The 14272-nt window shown below is 45.1% G+C and overlaps 1 protein-coding gene across 1 annotated transcript in view; it reads right to left on the bottom strand.

Moving 5' to 3' along the window:
* Positions 1-13847, bottom strand: part of NEURL1 (neuralized E3 ubiquitin protein ligase 1) — a 102565-nt gene extending 88718 nt beyond the window's left edge. The window contains exon 1 of the mRNA XM_069098875.1: positions 13600-13847. Within this exon, the coding sequence (XP_068954976.1) occupies positions 13600-13684 (85 nt within the window). The 5' untranslated portion in view covers positions 13685-13847. The remainder of the gene's footprint in view (positions 1-13599) is intronic.
* Positions 13848-14272: the final 425 nt, after the last annotated feature.

Raw genomic sequence — 14272 nt, 5'->3', positions numbered from 1 at the left:
CTTTTCTTCCTTCCTTCCTCCTTCTCTTCTATCCTTCTTTTCTTCTTTCTTCCTTTCTCCTCTTCCATCGTTCTTTTCTTCCTTCTACCTTTCTCTTCTCCCATCACATATCATCCACAGAACCTCAAGCCCTTTTCAACATTTATTAGTCTCCTACTATGTTCAGAGAACTAGGTTAGACACTGAAGGAGATACAAAGGTGAAGGAGGGATGAAAAACACAGCCCCTCCCCCTCCAGGAGATTCTAATTGAATAGGAATGATAATTCTTGTACACAGCTAAACATCATACATACAAATTAGGAAAGGAGGCATTAGTGGAATACAAAATGCTATGGGAACAGATAAAAGAGAAATCACTTCCAGGTAAAGGAAATCAGCAGAGACTTTGCAGAGGAGGGGACATTTAAATTAAGTCTTGAAAACTGGTGGGCAGGACATCAATAGGCAGAGATGGTGGGGCTGGGGAGGGGGCATTCTTGGTGTAACGTTCAGAGTGAGCCAAGATGGAAAATGGACTATTCCAGTCTGACTAGGGCAAAGACTATGTGAGGGGGAGCAGAAGGAAGTAATTCAATCTATAAAAGTTATTTAGAGGCAGATTTGGGAGGGCCTTGGGAGCTTGGACTTGATTCCATACAAAATAGGGAGCTATTAAAGGTTTTTGAGCAGGGAAGTGATCCTGATGGCTTCCCAGATTAAGAACTGGAAAGGACCTCAGATGCTATCAACCTCCCCATTTTACTCATGGTGAAACTGAAGCTCAGGGTGACCTGCTCAAGGTTATACAGATAGTAAGCCTAAGAGGCAAGTCTGAAGCTAGGCCACTGGTTCTTCCACTCTATTACTCTGCCTCCCTTCGCATTAGAGAGATTAATCTAGCCTTTATACTACTTTGGATTCCCAATTCCTCTCTCCAACTTATGAAGACTGGACCTATAATATCTTGGACACAGGGAACTCCCATGTGAAGAAATTCCCTCTACCATCACAGGTCAGCACCGTATTGTCTTGGAGAGTTGCCTACATTATTGAGAGATTTCCAGAATGTCCGAGCTGGAACTCGAACCCCTGTTGCCCTGGCTTTAAGGCTGGCTCCCTATCTACTATACTACCTGGATTCTCAATGAGGAGAATTCTCAAACAATTCCATAACATGCTCTGCTACCCCCATGTCCATCCTTTCTGGAAAGGCTTGCAGCTCATCACTAACATCAGCCCCATTGCAGCAGCGGCAGGCCCTAATTACCCATTTCTCCTCCCTGGAACAGGTAGCTCTATGAGTCAATCAATCAACAAGTATTTATTAAATGCCTACTATGATGAGATTTGTACTAGTTTCTGGGAACAAAAACACAAAATAAAACAGTATCTGACCTCAAGGAGCTTGCATTCCATCAGAGGAGAGATAAAGGGTTCCCCCTCCCTACCCCCACAAGCACTGGGGACTTTGAGCAAGTCCCTATTTCCAGGGTTCAGGGATGTATGGAATAATGGCAGTCTGGAAGGGAGTTCTACTAGGTCTTGACTGTGTTAGGTTTATAAAGAGGGTTGAGTGAAAAGTAGAACCTTACAAAACAACTCCCTCCCACCTTCTACGTTGACTTCTAGGACGTAGAGAAGCTCTCTCTTACCCTCTAATTTCCTGTTCAGAACGGGCCAGGTGAGAGAAGTCAGACAGCCCCAGCTATGGACCAGAAATTCTTTCAGCTTAACCCAGTGGGATCTGGGATACCCTGGGACCCACAGATAGGTTGCCTTGTTTATCTTCCCATATCTGGGCAAGACAGATGATTATTCCATTCTTTAAATTCTCTGGAGACCTTAACCTCTGAGAAGTTCAGGCCTGTATCTAACCCGTATCTGCCCTGCTGTTACTTAAGCCCATTTTTAACTGTTCAGGGCCAACAGAAAACATAGGATCCCAGATTTAGGGCTGGAAGGGACCTAGGAGGTCATACGAGGTAGAAGACAACTTGATCGTGTATGGAAACCTATCCTGTGTCTCTGATACTCAAAGGGTTTTCTGGCCCTTGTTTCTTTGCCCCAGAATGATTAAAGCAGCTTCCAAACCAGTCTCTCCTCCTCCAGTCTCTCTCATTCTGGTCCATCCTTCCCACCTTCCTCATTAAATGTTGTCCTTTGAATTGAATGGCTCTAAAACCCTGCTCAGATACCTTCAGAGGTCCCCCCTGTGACCTACCCAATCAAACCCAAACTTCTCAACCAGACACTCAAGACCCTTCAGGATACGCCCCCCCCCTCTCCTAACCTTGTCTCCCACAGCCCAAATCATGACTCCACATTCTTAAACACCTGGAGTTTTTCACCCCATGGTGCTTTTTTCAAATTCTATCGCCCATGCTTGGAAGAAGTGGAGAACTGACAGAAACAGTCATGAGAAGGGTGTCTCGGGAGCTAGGTTTAGATCCTCTCTGCCCAGCCATCACCTGTGTGACCTGGCATAACTTGTTCCACCTCTCCTGCTTGTCGACTTTGAGCCTCAGTTTACATAACTCTAAAACATATGGAAGGAGTTGAACAAGGGGATCTCTAAGGATCCCTGCAGTATTCATGCTTGTGATTTTATGGATGGTCACATTTTTCCTGCCTCCTACTATGTTGGAGTCCCAATTGTGCCTTTTCTTCAGGGCCCTGCTCCAGTACCAGAGAGCTTCTCCATGGAGTTTTCCCTGACCACCCCAGCCCCTGGAGATCTCCCTATCTTCTGACTTCCCACAGCACTGACCATACAACTTCTCTCTTCTCTTTGTTATTTTTACATGCCTCCCCTGCAAGGGTGTGAGCACTGCAAAGATGAGGACCACATCTTTACTGTTTCTGCACACACGCACACACACACACACACACACACACACACAGCCCCCATAAATACTAGGGAGTTAATGCCTCATCCACAAAGTTGCCAAAGAGCTATGGGTGGTTTAGGTGGGACCTGAGTACCTTGGAGAGAGCCACTACCTGGTGCTCTGGGCTGGAGTGACCAAAGTCCCAAGCCTCAGGTTGACTTAGGATTCCAAGCATGATCAGAAAGCCCCTTCTTTCACTGTCTCTTCTGAATCCTGTGCACTTAGAGAGGAAGAAGAGAATCATGTGGAGGTAGCTGGCATAGCAGAGAGAAGTCTGGATTCAGAAGCAAAGGACATGGGCTCAAATCCCAACCTTGCTATTTATCCCCAGTGTGACCTTGGGCAAGTGACTTCACCTCTCTCTGGTCCTCAGTTTCCTCATCTGTAAAATGAGGGGGCTAGACTGGCTGATCTCTGAGGGCTCTAGTAGTTCTAGGTCTATGTTGCTATAACTTGCACCCAATACATGGACAAGTGAGTTCATGAACATATAAATGGATATTAAGAATGTGAGCTCCAGACTTCCAGTATGGTGAGAGTTCACAGATCAGTATGAGCTGGGGTGGGCACCAGAGAGGCAGCAAGATCCTTAAACTGGATCTTGAAGAATGGGGAGGATTTGGATTAGTGACTGGCATTCCAAATGGGGAAAGCTACAAAAATGAGCATGGACTTTTCGGGGGCTCCTGAGGAGATTAGTCCTACTAGAACAGAAGGTGCCTACAAATTAAGGCCGGGTTTGGAGGTTGCTGAAGGCAAACCTAGGGAGTATGAACTTCTGCAGGCAATGGGCTTTGAACAAAGTAGCGACAAGGTCAGAGCTGGGCTTTGGAAAGATGACTCTGGCCTCTCATGTAAAGCAGTGGAGTCAGACTCAAACAGAAACAGGGGTCGTGAAACCATGCATAAGGATGCTTGCAACCAATTAGAAAACTACATATTGACATTACCTGTGTTCTATCATATTTTTATTTATTTTGTTAAATATCTCCCAATTAATTTTTTTTTGCTTTTTGGAGGGCAATTGTGGTTAAGTGACTTGCCCAAGGTCACATGGCTAGTAAGTGTTAAGTGTCTGAGGTTGGATTTGAGCTCAAGTCCTCCTGACTCCAGGGCTGGTGCTCTACTCACTGCACCACCTAGCCGCCCCCTCCCAATTACATTTTAATCTGATTTCACACTGGACACCTCTGATGTCCAGGATAGGGAGAGTTTCTAGTAGGAGTCCTTAACTTTTTTTATGCAATGGACCCCTTTGGTGGTCTGGTGAAGCCTATATAGACTCTCATTCAGAATCATGTTTTAAATAATTGAAGGAAATGCTAAATTATAGTTAGAAGTTGAAATATATTAAAAATAAAGATTTTTCCCATCTAAAATCATGGACACCCTGAAATCTCTCCCAGACTCTTGGTAAAGAACCCCTGGTCTGGATGAAATTCCAGAGACCAGTTAAAAAGCCACTGAAATAGACCAGGTGGGAGATAATACAGGTCAGGACAGATTTGGTGGAGGGCCTAGCACTGAAAGAGAAGAGCCCAGTGTGCTGTGCCACATGGTTACCTCCCACAGGAGAGCCCAGGGGATGATATGTCATTATAGATGGGCTGGTTTTGTTAGCTTTTGGACACAATGAAAGATCAAAATAGCTGCAGATAATTGCAAACAGGAGCCTTGGCTGTCCCAGGGAGGGGCTCTGAAAACAACAGGTGTCAGATGGATACAACCTTTGATAGGCCAATCTGAATGGCAACAACCTTAGTCTACAAGTGTAGAGAGCCCTTTTGACAAACAGTGAGTCATCTGGGAATGGTGGAGGGGGAGACCTCAGGGTTTCCTTTCCATTTGATATTAGTAGGCAGCTAGGTGGTACAATGGATAGAGCATAGGACCTAGAAGCAGGGAGAACCCAGTTCAAATTGGCCTCAGACACTTACTAGCTGTATCACCCTGAGCAAGTCACTTGACCTCGGTCTGCCTCAATTTCCTCAACTGTAAAATGGGGATAAAAATAGCACCCACCTCCCAGGATTGTTGTGAGGATCAAATGAGATAACATTTGTAAAACACTTAGCACAATGCCTAGCACGTAGAAAATGCTATATAAATGCTAGCTATTGTTCTTATTCCTAATAGGGTACCAGAAAAGGTAGTTATCTCAGCTGTGCCTCTGACACTCCCTTCTTCTAGTCTGTCCCCTGCTCAAGGACACTCAATGACGCCCCCTCACAAACTACTCCTCCTGGCATTCGATTCCAAACCCACATACTGGCACCTAGCATTGTGTTAAGTACAGAGATGTCCCTATTTCTGTCCAAAGCACTCCCATCCCTTTGGCGTCCTCCATTCATCACCTTGGCATTATCCTTGACTCTTCTTTCTCCCTCACTCTACATATTCAATTGGTTGCCAAAACTTGCTGTTCCTACTTCCAGAGGCTGTGCATCTCTCTTGTCCAATCTCTTCTCTCTTCTTACACAGCTCCCACCTTAGTTCAGGCCCTCGTCACCTCTCACATGGATTATTACAATAGTCTCCTGATTGGTGTCCATACCTCCAGTCTCTCACCACTCTAATCTGTCCTTCACATGGCAACCAACACTGTTTATCTTAAGGACAGGTCTGTCCATGTCATTTTCTTAATTAGCTCTAGTGGTTCCCTATTACCTTTAGGATAAAATATAAAATCCTCTGTTTTCCTTTTAAAGCCCTTTACAAAGTTGCCTCCAGCTCTTTTTTTTTCTTTTTTTTGGGGGGGGGAAGGGCAGGGCAATTTGGGGTTAAGTGACTTGCCCAAGGTCACACAGCTAGTATGTGTTAAGTGTCTGAGGCCGGACTTGAACTGAGATCCTCCTGACTCCAGGGCCGGTGCTCTATTCACTACACCACCTAACCACCCCTCAACCTCTCTTTCCAGCTTCACTGAACATTGTTCCCCCTTTCAATGCTCTTTGATTCAGCCAAACTGGCCACTTTGTTCCTCACACAGGACATTCTATCTCCTTTCTCTCACCTCCCACCTCCATGCTTTTGCACTGGCCATCCTATATCATTAGAATTAATTTCCTCTTCAACTCCACCTCCTAGAATCCTTCTTTACCTTCAATCAAGCATCATATTCTGTGCGAAGCCTTTCCTAATTCCCCCCAAATGCTAATGCCTTTCCTCCTAAACTACCTAGCATTTAATTATATTTGTGTTTATTCCCTTTATACTTGTGTATATTTTTATATTTGTCTTCCCCAGTGGAATGTAGCTCCTCGCTATTAGAGATTATTTATTCACTGTATTTGTATCCCTGGGATCTTGCACAGAGCCTAGCACATAGTAGGTTTTAATAATTGCTTATTAATTGGTTCTATGAGTGAATGAAAATAAATGATGAATAAATGAATGAACCTTATTTCTCACTACTTCTCAATGTGAATCCTTTATTTCTGCTAAGTCGGTTTCTTCATTGTCCATTCTTTCTGAGGTCCCAGATCAACTTTCCCCACCACCACCCCCTCCAGTTCCAACCCTCTATGGCACTACCTGCATATATATCCGACTTGGTAGGTTCCTATCTCTAATCCTTAATTGAACCCTCCTCTTTTCCCATCTTGAAGAATGTCATCTCCCCTATTCTTTATACGCTTTCAGATTTCAGTTCAAGTCTACTTCCTCCAAGAAACTTTATCTGACCTTCATTTGCCCTTCAAATCTCTACTACACAATTTAGCACATAATTATTTTTCCCTTTTGGTTAGCTTAGCCAACCAGAAAGGGCCTCACAGGGGCAGGAATCAGGCATGTTTTTTCCTTCTATCTCCCCCATAGTACATCCCTGATTTGGGCCATCACCAGTTGTCTTGACTTTTGTCTCCCCGCTGGACTTCCAATTACTCTGGAAGGGAGAGGGAGGCTGATGACTTGCACAGCTCTGTCTCACCCAAATCCAGTTCACCCTGGCAATGTCACTGGTCCTCTGTGAGAACAAAAGACAAACAACAAAAACATCCCTGAACAGGGTTAGGCAAACCATTGAAGATCAGTGAATGTCTGTTGGTTAATTGATTGATTCCAAATCTATGGCAAGACTATATTCCTGCCCCATCTGTCTTCACACATCCTATTCCTAACATGGTACTAGGACTGGTCTCAAATCTATAGTTAAATCAGTAGGCTTTCAGATAACATGACCTTCAGATTATCGAGACCTTTATGACTTTTTTTATTACACAGAAAAACTTAATAGCAGGAAGACCTCTGAAGACTGTGTGAGGATTGAGGAAAATATCAGTTTGAGTAGAAACAAGTGTGAGATAATATACTTAGGGGAAAACTTAAATTATGCTTAGAGGGTGATAGGCTCTTGAACTAGCCATTGCTATCCTAAAAGGGAAATTTGGAAGCTATAACCTAAAGATATGGGGGACACAGGGGCAAGATTTCTTGTCTGTCCCTGTCCCCCACTTCTCTCCCTCCCAAACCTTTCCCCAGGCCCCTTCAGCCTTCTCTCCAAGATTACCTTACTTCAACTCTCTATATATCTTGTATGAACATAGTTAATTACATATTTGTCTCTTCTGTTAGAGTGTATGCTCTTTGAGGGCAGACGTCATTTCTATGTTTTTGCCTTTCTTTGTAACCCCAACACTTACTACAGTGCCTGGTCCCTGGTATATCATTAATAAATGCTTGCTGATTGATTGATTGATTATCCACAATCAGGCAACAGCCTACATGTGCCTTCTGCCACTGTTTTTACCCTCACACCAGGTTTCCTCCATTTTGCTTTTGTTAAAGTAGTGAGAAATTCAGAGATGGCAATTACAGAAGGAAAAAGAGACTGGAGGAGGCTCATTCAGCAGCAGAATTCTGAGCCAGCCCTGATCCAATTACAGCCTGAATTAAATGGAGGTGCCCAGGTGGGAGCTGGGAAGGGGATCACCAAAAAGTGCCAGGCTGGAAGAGGGAAGAGAAGACTGCTAGGTTGTGCCCTTGCCCTCCTTCCCCTACATCTCAGCTCTAGAGAACAGAGGAACAGAAAGTACCCAGGCTTTCTCCATCTAAATAGCTATTGCAAGAAAATCCAGAAAAGAGAGTTGGGGGAAGCAATTGGGAGAAAGAAGCAGAGGGAGGCTGTCATAGATTTCTAAAGCATAACCTGACATATGACCAACCACTGCAAAACAAGGAGAGAAGTGAACAATTTCCCTGAGCAGGGCAGGGAGAGGGCTAGAGCTCTAAAACAGGCCATGGTGGAGACAAGGACAGATTGCTACCTCCTAGATCTTGTCCTGCTCTCTTCCCCTCCTGGCCCTGCATGTACCCCATGGCCCCAGCTCTTTCACAGAAGATTTTCTGAATCACAAGAACAGAATCATAGTTCTAGAGTGAGAAAGAACTTCTAAGGCCATCTAATTAAACCCTCAATCTACAGACAAGAAAACTGAGGCCCATCGAGGTTAAGAGACTGGCCCAAGGTCACACAGGTAGTGTCAGAGGCAGATCCTACAACTCCAGAGCCAATTTGTTCTTCCCACTGTATCAAGTAAGAGTTTTCATCCTGTGACATCACTGCCCACATATGAGGCTGATTCTAAAGAGTAAGTGAGTTTCATTCCTTGGAATAATATGGAACAAAGAGAAAAGAAAGTCTAATAATATACAGCCCTGATGGGCTTGAGGGTGAGGGGTGGAGGAAGGTATCTGTGCCCCTTGCATACCTGGCAGAATATAGGCCTTGATGAATCATCACCCAGTCAGAGTCTAGGACCACCCCAGGCAGCACAGTTCCCTTCTGGACAGGACAATCACTGGTTTGAATGATAGTAGGAAGAGGGTCTTGTGGGGACAGGAAAGGCAAGGTTGTCTTGTCTTAGACTGGAGATCAGTCAGTCATCTTACTACCATTATCAGCAACATAATGTGGTTGATCAAAGAATAAAGAGCCTTAGATACTTGACCCATTTTGCCACTAACTAGCTGTGTGACCTTAAGCAAGATGTCTGACCATTTCTAGGACTTGGTTTCCTCACTCAGCAAAATGGGATAACAATCTATGCTCTGTTTCCCTCAAGGCTCTTGTGAGGACCAAAGGAGAGTAAATATGAACGTGGCTGGTAAAGTATAGAGAGGCAAGCATGTGACTAGAGAGCTAGCCTTGAAGCCAGGAAGACCTGTGTTCAAGAACTGCCCATGATACCTATTGGTGGTGTAACAACTTAGCCTGTCAGTGCTCTAGGTCACTCTCTAAGACTAGAAGATGCTGAGAAGGTGCCAGCTTGAATTGGTAGAGGGAGTAGCTTCACCTGGAATTCCCTATATCTCATCAACTATTAAGCACTGTACATATGACAATGGTTATTATTCTATGATCACTATAAAACTGGATGCTGACCATCTAGCGATGGTAGGATGGAATCCTTTCCCTATAAGAACCCAGACTTCCCTTCTGCATCCTGAAATAATGGATGTGAATAATTTTGCAAAGTAGAAATTCTCAAATGGCCATTTAGGATATGGAAAAGTCCAGGAAGTAATGAGGAGCTTAGAAGTAGCATCGATTGTCCAAACCCTAGACTTTGGCCCATGGACAACTTTGGCCCATGAGAACAGGAAAAAAAACAGAGGCCTCTAAGTCTCAAAAAACCTGCCTACCCAGTTTTCGGAAAGCTATCTATAGTCATACAAAAAATGCCCTAAATCACTATTGATTAGAGAAATGCAAATGAAAACATTCTTGAGGTACTAATTCATACCTATCAGATTGCTAATGTGACATAAAGGAAAATGATAAATGCCGGAGGGGATGTGGAAAAATTGGGACAGGACTGTACTCCTGGTGGAGTTGTGAAGTGGTCTGGTTATTTTGGAGAACAATCTGGAACTAGGTCCAAAGGGCTGTAAATCAGTGCATACCCTTTGACCCAATAACACCACTACTAGGTCTGCATCCCAAAGAGCTCAAAGAAAAAGTAAAATGACCCATATGTTAAAAATATTTATAGCAGCTCTTTTTGTGGTGGCAAAGAATTAGAAATTAAGGGATGCGCATAAATTGTGGAATGGCTGAAGAAGTTGTGGCATATGATTGTGATAGAAATACTATGGTGCTATAAGAAATGACAAGAGGAATGATTTCAGAAAAACTTGGGAAGATTTACATGAACTGATTCAAAGTGAAGTGAGCAGAACTAGGAAATCATTATATACAGTCAACAGCAATACTGCAATGATGATCACCTTTGAAAGACTTAGCTATCAGCAATACAATGACAATTCCAAAGGACTCATGGCGAAAAATGTCCATTTCCAGAGAAAGAATCGATGAGCCCTGAGTGGTGGCTGAAGTATAATTTTTAAACTTTCTTTGTCTTCCTTTTTTTTTTTACAACATGGCTAATATGGAAATATGTTTTGCATAGTTTTACATGTATAACTGATATCATACTATTTGTTTTCTCAATGTATGGGGGAGGGACAAAAGGGAGAGAGAAAAATTGGTATTCAAATTTTTAATAAAGAAATTATATTTTTTTGGGAAAAAAACAACCTGCGTGCCATGTAAAACCTCAGGGCATCACAAAGACTGACTACAAAATAAAGTCTAGGTTTCCCATCCTGGAATTCAAGGCACTCCATAATCTGGCCTCAAACTACCTTTCATAGATTTTAGTATTAAAGGCAGAGATCAAGTTCAAACTCTTCATTGTGCATACTGGGAAGCTGAGACTCAGAAAGCAGGAAGTGATTTGCCCAAGATCACACATTAAATAACAGAACCAGGATTCAAACCCAGGTCCTCTGCTAACAAATGCACACTAGGCTCATTTCTCAACTGCCATGGACCCTTAACTATAGCCAGGCTAGTCTTCTATCATCAAATATACATGATACAATTAAAAGAGCCTCAGAATTAGCATAAGAGGACCATTATCATCTGAATCAGCATCAGAGAAATCCCGCATCCACCATTTACTCTCTGTGGGATTTTGGATGTCACTGTCTCTTTGGGTTTCAGTTTCCTCATCTATAAAATGTGAGGGATTGGACTAGATGACCATTGAGGTCTCTTCCCACTCCAGATGCCATGATTCTATGCCACATAAAACCTTGTCTCTGGATCTATGTAGTTTCTTCCTCCTAGTATCCCTTCTCCTCTCTTCAACTCCCAATTCTTTCAAAAAGCCTCTGACCACTCTTAAGCATTGGTGATCCTACACTTATTGTCTGTAACACTCTTCGGGCACTGAGCCACACTGCCCGATATTGTTAGTTATCTTTGTATACAATATCTCCTCTCTCCAACCATCCCAAGGACTAAGTACCATGTCTCACAAATCTTAATCTCCTGAAGGCCAGAAAGTAGTTGGGGATCTTGTTACAGCTGGAACACAGGTTCATTGATTCCTAGACCCATCATCCTTTATCTATGGTCCAAATAAATCCCAGTACCATAGGATTCAATTGTATATGGAATTTTTCTTTCAGAGAGGTTGTCCCCTTTGTCCCTATACCCTCCTTGGCCATTGAGACTGGTACATGACTCACTTGTTTTTCCTGGGAATGAAAGGTATTGATTGTTTTAAGACTGGAGCAGATGCAGGTGAACAGCAAGTCAGTATCTGAGGCTGGATTTGAACTCAGGTCCTCTGGACTTCAGGGCCAGCACTCTGTCCACTCCTATGTGTACTAGCTATGTGACCCTAGACAAGTCAGTAAACCCTATTTGCCTCAGTTTCTTCATCTATTAAATGAGCTGGGGAAAGTAATGGCAAACCACTCCAGTAATCTTTGCCAAGAAAACCCCAAATGGGGTCATACTGAGTCAGAGATGACTGAAAACAATTTAACATCACACCATGTATATACATATATGTATATAACTGACATTTATGTATGTATACACATATGTAGAGATTATTGTCACTGCTGACATCAGGAAGAGGGCAGTCACCAGGAAAGCAGGTACTTGGTCACCCACTCTCAGAATCCTAGGACCAGGAGCCTGACACCACCCAGAAACTTGAGAGGGGCAAAATAAAAGCTGTCCCACTTGCATGCTGTAGGGAAGGTATTTATGGAACTCCTTCCCAGATGGCATAGACCGACCAGAAAAATAAACAGGTTCCAGAGGATTTAAATACATTTTTTCGAGGTGGAGCCAGTAAGAGATCATCAAAGGAACTGGTAAAGACCTTCTTCACAAGGTCAGGGGAGGTTCTCAGAGCAGGAGCAGACCTCTAGGCTCCTAGTGGAACCCAGACCTGAACAAGAGGTCCTTCTCCAAAGCTTCCAACAAATGGGCCTAAGGCTTCTAATCAGAGCAAACCCTCTAACTCTTGAGGCAGCTCATTCTGGTTCTGGATAACTCTCATTTTTAAGAGGTTTTTCCTGACACAGAGCAGAAATCTGCCTCTGCATCAGAACATGACAGCCCTTCAAATACTGAAGACAGTGATTATGCCTTCTCTAAATTATCTTTTCTACAGGCTAAACATCCCTGGTTCTTCCCACTGATACTCATTTTACAGTCTTTTAAACATCCTGGTCATGCTTTTCTTGACACTCTTGAACTTCTCTATGGATTTATTAAAATGTGGGGCCCAGAACTGAACAAAGTATTTCAGATGGGGCCTGAGCAGGGCAGAGCATAACTTAATGCAGCATTAGCTTTTTGGCTGCCATGACTCACTGTTGTCATACTGAGCTTGCAGTCCACTAAAACTCCCAGATCTTTCTCACAGGGATTGTCTGACTGGTCATATCTCCTTCCAGTCCAACCCAGGGGCCACCAGAAACAAGATCCTGGGCTGGTGGGGAGGTGGAAGTGACATTTCAGGAGGCAGAGAAAAATCTCCTTTTCCTATGAAAGTTCCAACTTCCAAAGCCTGGCTGAATCTGGACTGGACTTGCTCATCTCTGGATGAACAATAAACCTTCTTGACCTAGTTGAAGTACAGTGAAACTCGATGTTTAAGGAGGTTCAGGGGTCTGGTCTTTAACCCTAATCCAAGGAAGGTCTACCAGGGGTGGGGAACCTATGACCTCGAAACCACATGTGGCTCTCTAGGTCCTCAAGTACAGCCCTTTGACTGAGTCCAAGTTTTACAGAACAAATCCTTTTATTAAGGGGATTTGTTTTGTGAAGTTTGGATTCAGTCAAAGGGTCGTACTTGAGGACCTATAGGGCCACATGTGGCCTGGAGGCCACCGGTTCCATTTCAGAGGGATTGTTGACAGTAAGTTCACAGGGATGTAGATATGACTAGGGCTCATGAGAAGGGCAGCTGAGACTACATGGATAACGCAGAGATGGTTTAAGTGCCGGCCCACTATTCTCTCTGTTCTGCAGACACCATGCCTGATATCAGAATTAGGAAGATGCGGGGAGACGGGCCACTAGGATCTACCACCCCGGGCCCTTCAGTGCATCCCAGGAGCAGAAGCACAATTCTAAGAGAAAAGCCTCTTCTTCAAGTGGTACAACAGGTGGCAGCTTTCTCCCCACCGCCTTCCATCCGTAGTAGACTCTATTTCCCTTCTCCTTCCCTTTCCAAGCAGTGTCCAGACCTCAGCAATGAGCCCCTGCCCTTTCAGCTCCCACTCCCCAACGGTGCGCCCCTCCCCTCCCTCTGTGCACAGACCCCAGCGATGCCCACAGCCCCTTCCCTCTCCTCCCAGAGCTTCGCCCAGTGCACAGTGCACAGTTCCCCCACCTCCCCGCCATAGCTCGGTTTTACCTTGCAGGTGCTGGCGATGGACCCGCGGCCCCCTGTTCGGGCTGCCCCGGGGCAGGGCGGGAATACTGGAGAAGCTGTTACCCATGACATCCAAAACCAGAGGGTTAGGTTAACAACGGTGTTCTAAAAGGGGAGCAGGCGAAGCTGAAAGGAAGGAGCTGGGACTCCGCGCGTGTGCGTGTGTGAGGGAGAGTGCCCGTGTCCGTGTCCGTGTCTGTGTCCGTGTGAACGAGGGTGCGCGCCCGCGGAGGGAGGGGGCTGCGCTGCGTTGCGCTGCGCCGCCGCCGCCGGACTGCGCTGGCTCCCAGACCGCTCTCCTTTCCTGCTTTCCTCCTCCTCAGTCGCTTCTCGTTCCAGATGAACCTGGACTGCCCCTGGGACAGCGCCCGCTCCGCTCCTGTTCTCCTCGCTCTGACAGTCTAACCACCTCCCATTCCCCTGGGCTGGGCCGGGCAGCCAGCGGTCAAGGGCTTGGGGTTTTAGTGCCCGTCCTGGGCTTCCCGGTGGCCGCCTATCTGTCTGGTTCTGGGGGACCCTGGGCCGGGCCCGACAGAGGCCCCCCGCCTTCTTCTGCTCCTGCTCCTGTGTCTGCCTGTGGTCCTGCCCCAGCTTTGGCTCGTGCTCCTGCTTGGGCTCCTGCTCTGGCTGCGCTGCGGGGCGGCTCGGGCGCGCT

This window comes from Petaurus breviceps, unplaced genomic scaffold, assembly GCF_028583685.1.
Source record: "Petaurus breviceps papuanus isolate PSGF00001 unplaced genomic scaffold, PetGlider_PUasm1.0 37, whole genome shotgun sequence".
In the NCBI taxonomy this organism is placed as follows: Eukaryota; Metazoa; Chordata; class Mammalia; order Diprotodontia; family Petauridae; genus Petaurus; species Petaurus breviceps.
This window is presented reverse-complemented; position numbering and strand designations above follow the sequence as displayed.